Consider the following 13,787-nt stretch of genomic DNA (forward strand, 5'->3'; position numbering starts at 1 on the left):
TCATTGTCATAGGAAACTCTCTTCCAGTGGGAACAGAAGGCCCAACCTACAGACTGGGAAGATTTTATTCGGGAAGTCTTCTGCCTTCTGGGGTCCATCTTAAAGATGTGAAGAGAAACCTTCCCACCCTGTTATGACCTTCAGATTATCGTCCTTCGTGGCAGTGTGAAAGTCCTAGCAAGTCTGAGGGCAGTCAAGGGAGACCTCAAGGCTTAGGACAGCTGGCTAAAGGATCTTTGCACAAGTAGTGTTCTCCTCTATTTGCAGGGAATTATGGGGGAAAAAAATAGGAGGAGCCAGCAGATCGATACCCAGCTCCAACCCTCGTGGTCACTTTTTTTTTTTCATCTGAGTTTTGGGCTCTTGTATTTAGTTTACAGGAAAGACATGGAGGCACTGGAGCATGTCTAGAGTAGGGCAAGGAAGGTGGTGAACGTTCTGGAGCACAAGTCCTATGAGGAGTGGCTGAGGGAGCTGAGGTGGTTTAACCTGGAGAAAAGGAGGCTTAGGAGTGACCTAATCACTCTACAACTCCCTGAAACTGGGTCAGTCTATTCTCCTGAGTAACAATAGGTAGGACAAGAAGAAATGGCCTCAAGTTGCACACAGGGAGGTATAGATGGGATGTCAGAAAAATTTCTTCAAAAAAAGGGTGGTCAAGCATTGGAACACGCTGGCCAGGAAAGTGGTTGAGTCCCAGTCCCTGGAAATACTTGTGTAGAAGTGACTCTTGGGGACATGGTTTAGTGGTGGACTTGTCAGTTCTAGGGCAGTGGTTGGACTGGATCTTAAAGGTGTTTTCCAAACTAAATGACTCCATTATTTTGTGAAATTGCTCAGTAGGATGGAATCTGGTTTTGAAAAAAGAAAATAAAAGAAAATATGAAAATATATTTTCATATATGGCCATCTTGGATTCTTCAGAAAGATTATCCTTTATAACCTAAATATTACTTTGTGCAGGAAACAATTGAGGAAAAAAATGAAACAAGTATTCATTTGAAATTCTAATGTCTCTGATTACAGTCCCCAAGTTGGCATTTGCTCTCTTTAATTAAAAATATGAAATTTTTATTTATGTTTTTTACTCTGTTTTTCATAGCAGAGGTATTTGAAACATGTTCAGACCTACAGTGTCACAGTTACTATTCCATCTTAAGGCCTTTGGTTAGTAATATCTCGCTTTCTGTGACTGCAGAATGAAAATGTATTCTTGATTTACCTAAAACTGGAATTAGTTTGTTTGCCTGAAACCAACAAGGATTAGATTTGAGAGAACTCACACAAATACAAGGCCAGAAGCTTAATTTAGGTTTAACCCTTATGCCCTTGAACACAATCGAGTTTACATAAATATTTAAGAAGGGCAGCCACAGACCAATTAAAGGAATATATTTTCCAAGCATCAAACCATTGTTTTCAGGCAATGCACTGATGCTGCTAAATTAATACATATTAAATCTGTTATGGGCTTAGCAGAGTTTTAGGCTCAGGAAAGGGAAAAGCAGATGAGAGCACCCCAGGGGGAGGTCGGGCAGAGATTGCCTGTGAGACACACGACCCACGCTCACAGAGTCTCTGTGGCTGAGGGTGGCTGCAGGCTGCTCTGCAAATCCGCCTGAGGAGGACAGGGTACCACCATCCCTGTTGTTAAGTCCTTTCATCATCCTAGGAAAAGCTGTGGGCAAGCTGAGAAGGCTGTGACTGGCTTCATTTTGATATTTGCTAAATAAAATTGAGGAGCAGCTGTTTTGTGGGAAATATATTTAAGGGCTTTTTTTTTTTTTAATTTAAAAATAAAAATGTTTTAAGTTACTTCAGAATTCCCCTCATTATGAGAGATCTAGTTTCAGTCTAGTCCTACCCAAGATTGCTTAGTAAATGACTTCACTTTTCATATCCACTCATTTCAGACCCAAGAGTGCATCAGATTGCTGCTCCATAGTGCATAGTATGAATTATAGAAAGGTGCTGCTCATGTGTATATTTGTGTGAAAAGTATCACTATGCAGACCTAGGAAAATACATTTGCAAGTTATTGGGTTTGTGGGTCCCTAGTTGTGGCAGCCTGTTAAGGCAGGGACAGGACTTAGCCAATATGAACTATGAGAAAGTCTGATTTGAAAAACACCCATATGCTCTTGAAAGCAGGGGTAGAGCCAGAGCAGAGCTCAGGGGGAGAGAGGGAGGGAAAGGTACATGTGAAATGGAAAAGAAGTTTTGGAAGAAGAGTGAAGAATGCAAAAGCACATCTAGGAAGGGGGAAAAGAGGAGAGACTTGTTGCAGTTAGTGAAAAGCCTAAGATAAAGAGTGCAGATTGCAGCATGCTTTCTACTGAAATAGATCACCTGCAGTTTCTGCTGAGAGAAGTAAAATCAGTTCAGAAGGAGAAACTGAGATGTTAATCTAGGTTGGTGGCAGGAGATGGAGCAGGAGAGAATGAATGTTTCTGGGGAATCCCGTTATAAGGCTGTTTATTTTGACATGTGCTTGTAGCACTGGTAGGAAAAGAGATATCTGGAAAGAAAATATGAATCGAATAATCTTTGAAAGAGAAGACCTACTAATACTGTGTTCATCCTACAGACTTTAAAGCTTTTGAAACGTTCATGCAAGTACAGTATTCAAATGTTGTTTTCCTGTGATATATGCCTTACTGACAGGATTAGTTACCTTCTCTTATTATATCAACTTCAAGTTTATTTGCAAATAAGTGAACTAAATAAGGTACCTGAGGTATTTTTGTGTTTATCCAACTGTTGAGACTACACTTTGGAATTTTTCAGTACATTTTTGAGGAAAATATGTCCTGACTGTTAATTCTGTAATACAATTTGTGAGATGTCTGACATCTGAAGCTCATGGGGGAGAGAAGGGAAATTGCTTGCAGATCACCATGTGTTTCTGTGCTTCCACTTGGGGAATGCCTGGCCATAACTGTGGGAGTCATGAAATTGTTAATTAAAAATCTTCTTAGCTGTATTGCATCTTTTTTTGAAAAGATAGAATGCAAAATATTTTCTTCTTCTAAAGCTATGCACATGGAGATTTTTAGACAGAGTAAGTGGCCCCGTTTTCTAGTTAATTACCTCAATAAATCAGGAGTGGGTTGTTGGTATTTGAAAATTCTGTGCATGGCAGACAGAATGAGGGACTGAGCAGTTTTCTGCAGTGGTCTGTTGCTGGTCTGTAATGATACATAATGCACTTAGGTCAAAAGGGTGGTACTGATACAATGCCACCAATGCTATAACATCATTTTACTGCTAAAACCCAAAATATTACAATAAAACTGTTTGTGTTACAACATAGAAAATGTTTGTGTTACTTTACTGCTAACAAAAAAATGAAATTGTGGCACCACTCAGTTTTTCCTGTGATGTGATCTTTGTCTGCAGAAATGCATATGCCTGTGCATATAGAAATAAGTATGCTTATGTGCACATAATCTGTATTGATACATATAATCTGATTGATATGTACACATAATTGATAAGTACATGTTTACACACACATGTGAATCCTGAGTGAATTCTATTTGCTTCTCGAAAATGGCTAATACTCCCTGAAAGGGGAGATGCAGAGAGGGAGTGATGTTATTGGTATTAGTTGATCTCACAACTGAGGATCAATTTTGCAGTGAGCAATGCAGGCATGCACTGTAGAAAGGCTCCTGTCTCTGCCTTGGACAGGAGACAACAGATGGGTGTGGGGAGATAGGAGAGCATGGTGGAGAAACTGGACAAGACTCACCATTAATCCTTCTCTGCGCCAGTGAGTGTGTGTGGCTCACAGTGGTGACAGTGGTGGTCAGGACTGGAGAAGGAGTTTGGCTGAGGATGAACTGGAAGAGAAAGCAGGTGGACAATACCTGGACTAAGAGCATATTGCAAGAGGTGAGAGCAGAGGCTCCCCAGATCCAAACAGGAGCTTGGTTTGAGAAGTTAACAGTGGGTGGGAAAGGGCTGAATGGCTGTGGCAGGTCCATGGAGGCATCCCAAGAGGGATGGACAGCCAGGGTGGAAGGATGCAGAGGAATCAGAGGCAGGAGAAAAATGTTTGAGTGGGTCAAAAAAATTGACATCAGAAAACAAATATGAGAAAAGACAAAACAGAATTAGCAATTCTAATCTGTCTGTATCATAAATAAAGACCAATACTTCCAAAAAGCTCCTTTTCTCTTTGGTGGTTATACAGATGTCTGGTTAACCAAGATTCCAAACTTCTGGATGGCTCAGTTGCATTAAATGAAGGGTCTATTTTCATCTTTTTTGTTTTAGTGATCATCCTGCAGTTTAGCATTCAGTTTTATAGAAAATAATACTTGATTTTTACAGTAATTATTTTTTTACTTCTGAAATGATATACATTCTCAAAGCAACAGCACTGTTGCTGCATACAGAAGCAGCAACATTTTTCCATCTAGCATTCTCCTCTTTTTCCTTGTTACCAGGGTTTTTAAAATGTGATAATGTCCCACCACTGTTTCTGAGATTTCCTGAATTTATTTGTTTGCTCTTTATTACGTAAGGAATGATTTCTGCCTGTTTGAATATATTTCTGTGGGGAGTGCTGACATTCTTATCCACACTTCACTTGTCACTTCCAGGCCAGACGGTTAATATGATTTCCTACTATGAGCTACTTACTGCGTACAGTTCTAACATGTGTTGCAGCAAAGCAGTATATTAAAGTGCAGAAATGAATTAAGAGAGAGAGGGATATCAGACAAAAGTCATTGGTTTTTCTGTGGTAAAGTCAGTTAATGTGCAGCATAAATATGTTACTAATAGGAATAAAATGAAATAAAGGTGGACTTCATATTCTGATCCATCCTTCTACACATGAGGAAAAAAAGTGTTTATGTTTGTGGCTAATACCTAAAGAGGAGTGTCTGTGAGCCTGCAGAGGAGGGATTAGCATTCCAAATGGCAAACTGGAAAACACAGAGGACTAATCAGCAGCATCTGGATGGGAGCACAATCTTTTCTCTGGGAAAAGGCTGAGGGCTGCTGTAATGGTTCCCAAGATGGGTTTTTATCTACGTGGTGGTGATTTTGCACAGAAAGCTGAGGTTGTGCTGGGAGGCAAAGGATGTCACCCTTGAGATGGAAGAGGTAATTGCACTGCTTTGCTCAGTGCAGGACTCTGCCATAGAGAAAGGTGTGGGCTAATGTTAGAAAATCAAGAAAGAAGTGACATAAGTATGTAGAGGTCTAGAAAATAGCTTTGAGGAAATACTGGAAGAAATTGAGGTTGTTTAACCTAAAGAAGACTAAATGAGAACATAATAAGTACCTTTAAATACATTAAGTGTTCCTGCAGAAGTGAAGGGAGTAATTTATTGTCTTATCCTTTGCAGACAGAGCGAGGAGTAGTGGGCTTGAGGTACAACATGAAAGTAAAGGTTAGTTGTGAGGAGAAGCTGATTGCTTGGGGAGCCTGGAGAGACTCTATTACTGAGTTTATTCAAGAAGGGCATAGAAAAGTACAAGTACAGTGCACAGCACCTTACCTGGCATACCAGGTATGAGATAAGTAGCCTCTCATCATCTCTGCCTAGCCTATTTTTCTTTGATTAAAGCTGAATTAAGAAAGGAAAAGTCCTAGGCTGGACAAATAGCTTCAAATGTAAAATGTAATAGAATAACCTTGGGTTTGGTCAGGGAGAGTGTTGAGTAGTCATGGCTGCTCTCACAGCCTTGACCCAGAGCAGAAGCAAAGTGGGATTGCAAAATGAAGGTGATGAGCACTAAATTTGTATTAATTTTTAATACTGATGTATTAATGTTGCATTGGCCATGGCTTGTCTTCACCATGACTCCTATCCTGGCTGTTATGAATCTTGACATTACTTCTGGTAACGTAAAATTTCTCAGAATTTTCAGCCTCGATAAAGCCTGAGCCACAAGCTCTTGTTTAGTGGGTTTCCATTTTAAAACTATTCAGATTACTTTCCCACAATGGCTTTTACTTGCCTTTTGGCTTTTTAGGCAATGTCCCAACTGGCAACTACAAATAGAGGTAGAATTTACAGGTGAGTCCTTCAACAGTGTGAAGAATTGCTATCTACAATGTCAGCATACAATTCTTGATATAATTTAGCCTAAATTACAAAGGAATGAGATTTCTTAGAGAGTGATAATTCAGAGTTACTGAATGAGTTATTGAGTCTTGGTATTTTTTGGATATTTGGGAACTACCTAAATGAAATTACAAGAAGGGAAAGAATATAAGATGCTCCTGTTGTGAATGGATAACAGTTGGACATCTTAGCAACAAAACTTAGTATGGTTTTAAAGGAGAAAAATGTATTTTTACTAAAACCCCAGGAATTTTTGAGATGAAAAAAACTTTAAACAAAAGGATTGCATTTTTCTGGAGAAAAAAATCACTATAAAAATTCACTAGTTGGTTGATTTGCTTTTGTCAGCATTTGTCCCAGTTTGCTTCACATTACCACTAGAGTCTGTTCTGTTATACTGCCCTTTTTGGGAGCACAGATAAGCTCTTCTCTCCTTGGTGTGCTCAAAAGTGTATTTGCTAGTTTCTTCTGAGTCTTTGTCCTTTTCTTTTACGAGTGATTTTTATCCTAATGAGAAAGAGATGGTTATCAGTACTGCAGTATAAAACCACTTTACCTAGGCATGAGTATAGGCAGTGGCAGTGTGAGTTTTTTTCTATCCAGGGCTCTCACTTCATCGAGTCAGTCCATGTCCCTCTCAAGATGATGCATCCATTTAGTCCCCACAAAACCTGAAAATAGTGATCAGATAGGAGCAATGCCTTTACTTCCAGAGGAAGTTTGTAAGCTGAGAAATCAAGGGTAAAAGACTGCATTTGCTAAAACTCATCTGGCTTGTTCTGCGGGGAATGCTTTTTTGTACTGCATGTGTTCAACCTGGAAGATTCAGAGTTCTGGGAGATCACTGAGTCAGATAATTTGAGTGAAGGTTTAAGACATGGCTAATTTTATAAATGTCAAAAATTACATTGTGGCCAAATATTTGAAAGAATTTTTTTTTTTTTTTTCTGTCCTCGTAGGTGTAGAACATCTATAAGTAGGTCTAGGGGAAAACTGTAACTGCTAAATTTAAAAAAAAAAAAAATGGAAAGATAGACTCACTGGCTTCCTCCTGTCCTAAGTTTCCTGTGTTCTCTCTTTCATAATACAAGAAGACATTCCAGACACCACATTTCTGGGGATTACCTTTCTAGGGGTTGAAGCCTTTGGCCTCATTCTTTTCCTCACAGTTAGAGTGTTCATAAGCCCCTGGAAAGACACTGTCTGTCATGTCTTGTTGCTTAAATATTGTGATCGAGCCTGTGAATAATCTCTAACTGCTTTGACATGTTCATAATAGCCTTTGTTCTACTCTGTACCAATCCATTTCCATTCCTTAAAGTCCCCTGACATGGTGTGTTCCAGCTTGGACATGGTATTATGATGGTTTGTCCGAAGACACTATGGAAAAATCAGAGCACTACCTTTAGCTTTTGTGGATGGTAGTGATGGCTTGGAAAGTGAAAATTACCCCTCTGTGGCAAAAGATATTGTTAGACCTTTTTGTCCTGGGCTTGCGGGGTTTTTTCCGCCTTTGGTGAAAGTTGTTGTGTGAAGCGGTCAGCTGAACCGGCGTTGCCCTGCAGAGTGACGCGCTCGTGTCGGGCTTCTTCAGCTGTGCTGTGTGCACTGAAGGCTGCAGGAACACCAGATGCCAATCATACACCACCAGTGGATTTGCAAGATTATAGGACAGGAAAAAAGATGAAGGTTAAGCATGGGGCACAATAGAGATTACTTATGGTAATGAATTGTATAATTTTTCTAGACAGATCTGGATTAATGTTTATCCCAGGCAAGAGATTACTGTATGTCTGATTCTAGTTGTAAACAGACATTATTAAACAGAAGGTTTATGTTCATGAAATGCGACTATGGGTGTTAAAGCACTTATGATTTATTATGTGCAAAAAGAAAAATTAACCTGTTCATCTGCTATAGTACAAGATGTGCTGTGGGTTTTTGCATAATTTGAAAGGCATCTGCTCCTTTGGAATACAAATAACCAGTGAGATGAGAAAGATTCTCCTCTCATTTACGCTGCAGTGATGTTGAAATGGTGTAACCAAGAAAATAATAGTATTGTGTGCTTTTATAAAACAATAATATTTCTATGAGAGATGATGATGGCAAAGTCTGTTTGCTTGTGAATCTTTAGAATATTTTCTTTACAACAAACTGAAAAAAAAAATTAAAAAACACAAAGTAGTGCTCAGAGACCTTTACAAATGACCTTACTGGGGTTTCCAAAATAATTCCTTTCACTACGTGAAAGGATAATGTTTAGAGACACTGAATTTAATATTTTTTTAAATTTAATATTTTCCAAAATACTTACGTTAAACCCCATTTTTCTCCTGCTATATTGCATCACTGCTGCTTAGCATAAATGAGACATAGATACAGCATCCACATTTTCTGAAGTTGCCTTACCTCAGTAGCTAAATAATCACACCTGAGTCAGTGCCTTCAGTCACTGAGTCAGTGTTTTAGGTGAGCTGAAAAATATTCCCTTGAGGAGACTGCAACCAAACTCCAAAACTTTCGTTTTTTGGTGAAGTAGATGTTGCAACTCTATTACTTGCTAACAAGAAAGTATCTTTTCTCTGTGAAAGCAAAGAAAAATGACGGTTATCAAAGTCTGTTCGTTCTATTTATGGGCTGTATTTGTAGCCAGCTGATTTTTGCATAATGCCATTTGAAATTATCCATTTAACAATGATGGATGATACAACTGTGTTGCTCTCCCTCCACTTTGTAACTGATCCGTCTACTTATAGATTGCATTGGACATGTTGCTGATGCTTTATTTGTAAAATTCACTCACATATGTGAGAAATTTGTTCGTTAAGTCTTGCTGACTTCACAGAGGCTTCTCAGACAAGTAAAGATATTCCTCTATATAAGCAAAACCAGCCCAATATGTGGAGTGAAAAGACCTGGGAATATCGTGAGGTTTGTTAAGTGAATTAGAATTTAAGCAGTTAGACTAGACCTGAATAAAATGTAATCTGTAAGACATTCTGAATGCATAAATTAAAAAAGTTGCAGTCTTAAATTTCCATCAAAACACTTAACAGTGCTCTTTTCTATTTCTTAGCTATACTTTGCATTTGGTGCAACAATATATTTGACACGAGTAAAATATAACTTTAATGCTTGTAATATTTTCCCTAATTATCAAATTTTACAACTTCTGTGAAGCGTGAGCCCAGAGTTTAAAGTTCATGAGCAAATTAATTAAGCAGTAAAAGTTTCTGTGGGCTTTGTTAATGGTTCTGTTTAGCTGCCAAAGTTGATGAAGGCTTTTGGAGATCCCGGGATGCAGGTAAGGGTCCCTCAGGAAGCGGGCTTGGCTGCACTGCTCTGCTTGGGTTTGTGCAGAGAGGCACTGGGTTTGGGGGGGCACTAAAACACAAGCGGCCGCTCTTTTCTTTGCTGTGTGTTAGCAGACATCGATAAGTCGTGGAGATGACCTCCATCTTCCAAAGAGACAGAAAGCCAGAAATGAAGACACATTTCTGTTATCAGTCTGCTGTGGGTCGTGAGTTGAACTGGTGTTACATTTTCCTCTGAAAGCCACGTAGCCTTGACACAGTGTTTAACAGTGTTAAGCTTATTGCTGCTGAGCTAAACATGTCTGAAGTGAACGATGACCCTCACGTCTTTGCAATGGCAAAATGTCTCCCTGATGTGATCCCGAAGACTTGGAGCATTAAGTTAATTTTCCCCTGGATTTCTGAGCTGCCTTCTTTTTACCCGGCGGAGAGCTTGTGAAGAATACAGCTTCTGACCGAATGACAGAACGTGGAGGGTGAAATTAGATGCATTCAATTAGAAGATGACAAAAAGCCTATCTAAATATTTGTCAGGATGCTACTTACAGGACGTAGTGTCCAGCCAGGGAAGTGAAAGGCAGACACTCTTGGGACTTAAAAGTCTGGGGAGGGAAAAAAATGGGTAAATCATCCAGATTCTTTACGGGCTTGGAAGGGATAATTGAGGGTATCAAGTTGGCTGCTATGCTTCCAGGACTAGTGATCCCTCTCATGTAATCTCAGATTAGTTCTTTGCTTTTATTCACTTAATACAGAATTAAACATTACAAAGTTTTCTGGACCACTTGAGTAAATAATGTTATTTGACCTCTGGAGGATGATAAGTGCAGTGGTTTCTGGGAGGTATTGAAGAAAAAGGGGCTCAAATATAAAAAACTCATTCATCAAGATAAAAAAACACACTACAAAATAACCAAAGAAAACACCAAAGCCACAAAATTTAAGGAAATGGAAAAGGCATGGCAAACTGTTGGCTGTGAGACTGTCAGACAAGAAGATGTACTGAGGTTTTCCAGAGGACAAAAGGATATTCTTAGAAACTTAAATTTGAAGTTAGTAGTCAGTTAAACAGAAAGATGAAAATGTGAAGCTTGGTTTAGCCACATCTGTTTATCTGTAAATTAAATTTATAGTAACTTCTTTTAAGTAAATGAGAAAATCTCTGGCTTGTATTTTCCTGCTCAAAAAGTTTTAATTATGGAAGTAAAATTAAATACAGCATACCATGGTTATTTTAATTTTTTTTTATTTATGTTACAGCAGTTCAAGGGAGAATCTGACTATGATAGGGTTAATCCAGCTACATAAAAATCCATGCTGTGTATGATAGTAGTAAAGCTTGTGATCCCTTGATCTTTGATTAGATCCAAGCTAGTAAATATCTTGTGTTTAATCAGAATGAGTTGTTCTGCATGTAGTATAAGTCACCTTCACAGATGGGATGTAGCAGCAGAGTTGTTCTTGAATATTTGTTTTAATCCCTTCCAGAACAAGCACGCTTTATGTTTCTTTGTTGTAAATCAGATTCAAGCAACTAAAGACCAGCATGAAGGAAGGATATTTACTTGCAGTCAGGAGTAGGACAGGGTGGGAACCTTTTTTCCTTTAAAAGAAAAATGTAACTTAGTAGTTCTTAAAAGGTATTTTATACTATTCTGTAAAGATAACTAACACATCGTGGCTGCTTTTTTAAACTGGGATGCAAACATCAATACCTGGAATTTCTTCTTAAACTGTCCAGATGCATTTCTGTCTTAGACTATAAATATAAAGAGACTGAGATTTATTTCAGTTAATGTTCAGCCTGTATTATTATCCTATATTTTAAAGATATTTAGTCAGAATGGCTGTTCTCTTTGCTGGTAAGCTGAAATTACTAAAACGTTACCTGTAAGGATACTTGTTTTGTGTGGTGTGTTGGCATCCTATTTACCTAAGTCTGTCATAATTGCCTTCCAATACATCTTCCTCTGACACACCAAATATTGAAAATGAGATGACTCTTTGCTGGGAGCTTTTCTACCGAATGTCATTTTTCTGCGTTCATAACTTAATGGTAATAACTGGACGACCTGTAGTTAAATTGCGTCTCAATTTCACTCACTTATTTTTCCTAATCACCACATGGAGCCTGCAGTGCTCAGAGGTGTGATTAGATTTAACCTGCCATCATATCTGAAGAACTTTCTGTACAACATATTATACCTTGCAGGAATTATAGATGTAAATGGTGGATCTAAGTGTAATATATAAATAGATATAAAGATGAGTTGCTCTCATGCCAAAGTTAACTCCTGTTTATTTTTTTTTTTTCTGTTTTTAACAGAAAGACTGGAGAGCCCCCACTAATAAATGGCTGGATTCCTTACCTTGGGAAAGCTTTGATTTTTAGAAAAGATGCTTACAAATTCTTGCTGGATCAGCAAAAGAAATTTGGAGATATTTTCACTGTACATATTGCTGGTGAGAAATATTTTAGTATGTATCTTGATTTTTTTCCATCAGTGAAGTTAAATACTAATCCAAATGTTTAGTTTAGAATGTTCCTTAACCTAAAACATTTTTCTCTAGCAAAAACCCATAAAAATCCCTCAAATTTACATATATTGTAAGCATAATAATTATCTATAAAATATTACTATCAATGTGTGGATTTATTTGCATCTCTAAATATATATGTATTTTGACAGATTTTGTAGGTATGCACTGTATGAACGTAGATTTTGCCAGCACATTTAATTGTGTATTGGTGGGTTTTTTTCATAAAGAAGGGAGAAGTAACATCATCTTGACACTGCACAGAAAAATATCAGATTAAATTTAGAAAACACTTAGGAAAAAAAGTGCAGAATTTGTTCTCACACATTTTACAACTGGTTGACAGGAACACAAGGGAATGAATGACACATTGACTCAGTGATACAATCGGGACTGGAACACAGAAGTTTCCCGTTGCCAGCCTCTTACTCCGATCATGCTTGCTGAAAATAACAATATAATAAAGTATGATATAACCTTGCTGCTTCCTGTATTTATAACTGCATTACTAAGCTAGATTGAATACAAACATTTGAGTGATTTCACATAGACACTTAGCTGTGGAAGAAAAACATAGAATAAAACTAAAATCGTGAATGAAAGTTAAATAAATAAATTTACATCTCTCTATAGACATCTACTTTTTAGTAAAGTCAGTATAAAATCCAGTATTTTCTTGTATTTACAAAGGGATGCTCTTATTAATACAGATGGTTATAATCATCTTCTGCACCTTTACATGTTGATATCCCTGTTCAAATGATCAACTTTAGTCTATATAATTTTTAATTATTCCTGTAGTTATAGGGAGCTTGAGGCAAAAATGTAAAGTGTAAATGCTGAAGTTTGCTTTTTAGTTCTAGGGCAGTAGCCTTAGCTTTATATTTCCATAGAAGCAATATTTTGGAATGAATTTTTTTTTAAGTCAATTAATTTAATTTCCAGCCGTGTGCTAAATCAATAAAGTTTTTCTTCCTTTTAAAAAAATATTTTTGTTTCTTTAGAAGAGAATTTTTACTGTATTAAATATGTGATTTTTAAAAATTTCATTCAGGGTTTTTTCTGGAAACTGGTATGATCAGATTTTTTGCAACTTGAAAGTGAGTTTGTCACAGTACAACACCAACTCCTGTTGAAATACAGTCTTTTTTATTGTTAATTTGAATTCACACTATAATACAGTTTTGGCTTCTTACAAATACCAGTTAATTACTATAATTTAGATATTGTCTTAGAACATTCATAAAACCAGATACAGTCATACTTCAGAGTCTTAAAAGTGTCAGATCAAATATTTATTTCTTTTGCCTCTTTATGTTTTTATGCAAGACTGTGTTTAGAAATTTGTGTTTAAGCAATCTATGAGTGTAATTTAGTTTCAGAAATTTCTATTTCTATGATAAACCAAATTCCATCTCAGATAATCCCCCTATATTCAAGTCTTTTGAGCTAAGCCTCCCTTGATAAAGACTGAGGTAAATGTAGCTGGTTCTGGATATCATTTCAGTCTTGTGCAGGGAAATGTTTGATTTTGTGAATTCGTCATACCAGAGACACCACTTTAAGTTCTCTTTTTCAGTATAAAATTGCTGACCATCAGGACTTCATTAAAGAGAAATAGTTTGTCATCCTCAAGTCAGGGAAGAACCCAGAGCTAGTTAGTATCTCCTATCGTGTCCTGATCCGAAGGCATACAGGATTTCTTTACATCTTACTGATTTGACAAAGATGATGTTTCTGTGCTCGGCAAACATAGCGTAGCCAGCTGTATGTGGACTATCATTACTTTACCCCCCTGGTGGATGTCTAAAGGTCCTGTCAAAAAATTCTATCAATATATATTGTT

The 13,787-nt window shown here is 37.5% G+C and overlaps 1 protein-coding gene across 2 annotated transcripts in view; it reads left to right on the forward strand.

Annotated features, from left to right (window-relative positions):
* CYP7B1 (cytochrome P450 family 7 subfamily B member 1) overlaps positions 1–13,787 on the forward strand; it is a 125,352-nt gene that overhangs the window by 91,389 nt on the left and 20,176 nt on the right. Inside the window, exon 2 of one of the 2 annotated variants that reach the window (XM_086886902.1) lies at positions 11,730–11,881. In XM_086886902.1, coding sequence (XP_086743028.1) covers positions 11,730–11,881 — 152 coding nt within the window. The remainder of the gene's footprint in view (positions 1–11,729; positions 11,882–13,787) is intronic. The other variant, XM_086886898.1, reaches the window with a different exon arrangement.

This window comes from Cyanistes caeruleus, chromosome 1 (genome assembly GCF_971803275.1).
Source record: "Cyanistes caeruleus chromosome 1, bCyaCae1.hap1.1, whole genome shotgun sequence".
Lineage (NCBI taxonomy): Eukaryota > Metazoa > Chordata > Aves > Passeriformes > Paridae > Cyanistes > Cyanistes caeruleus.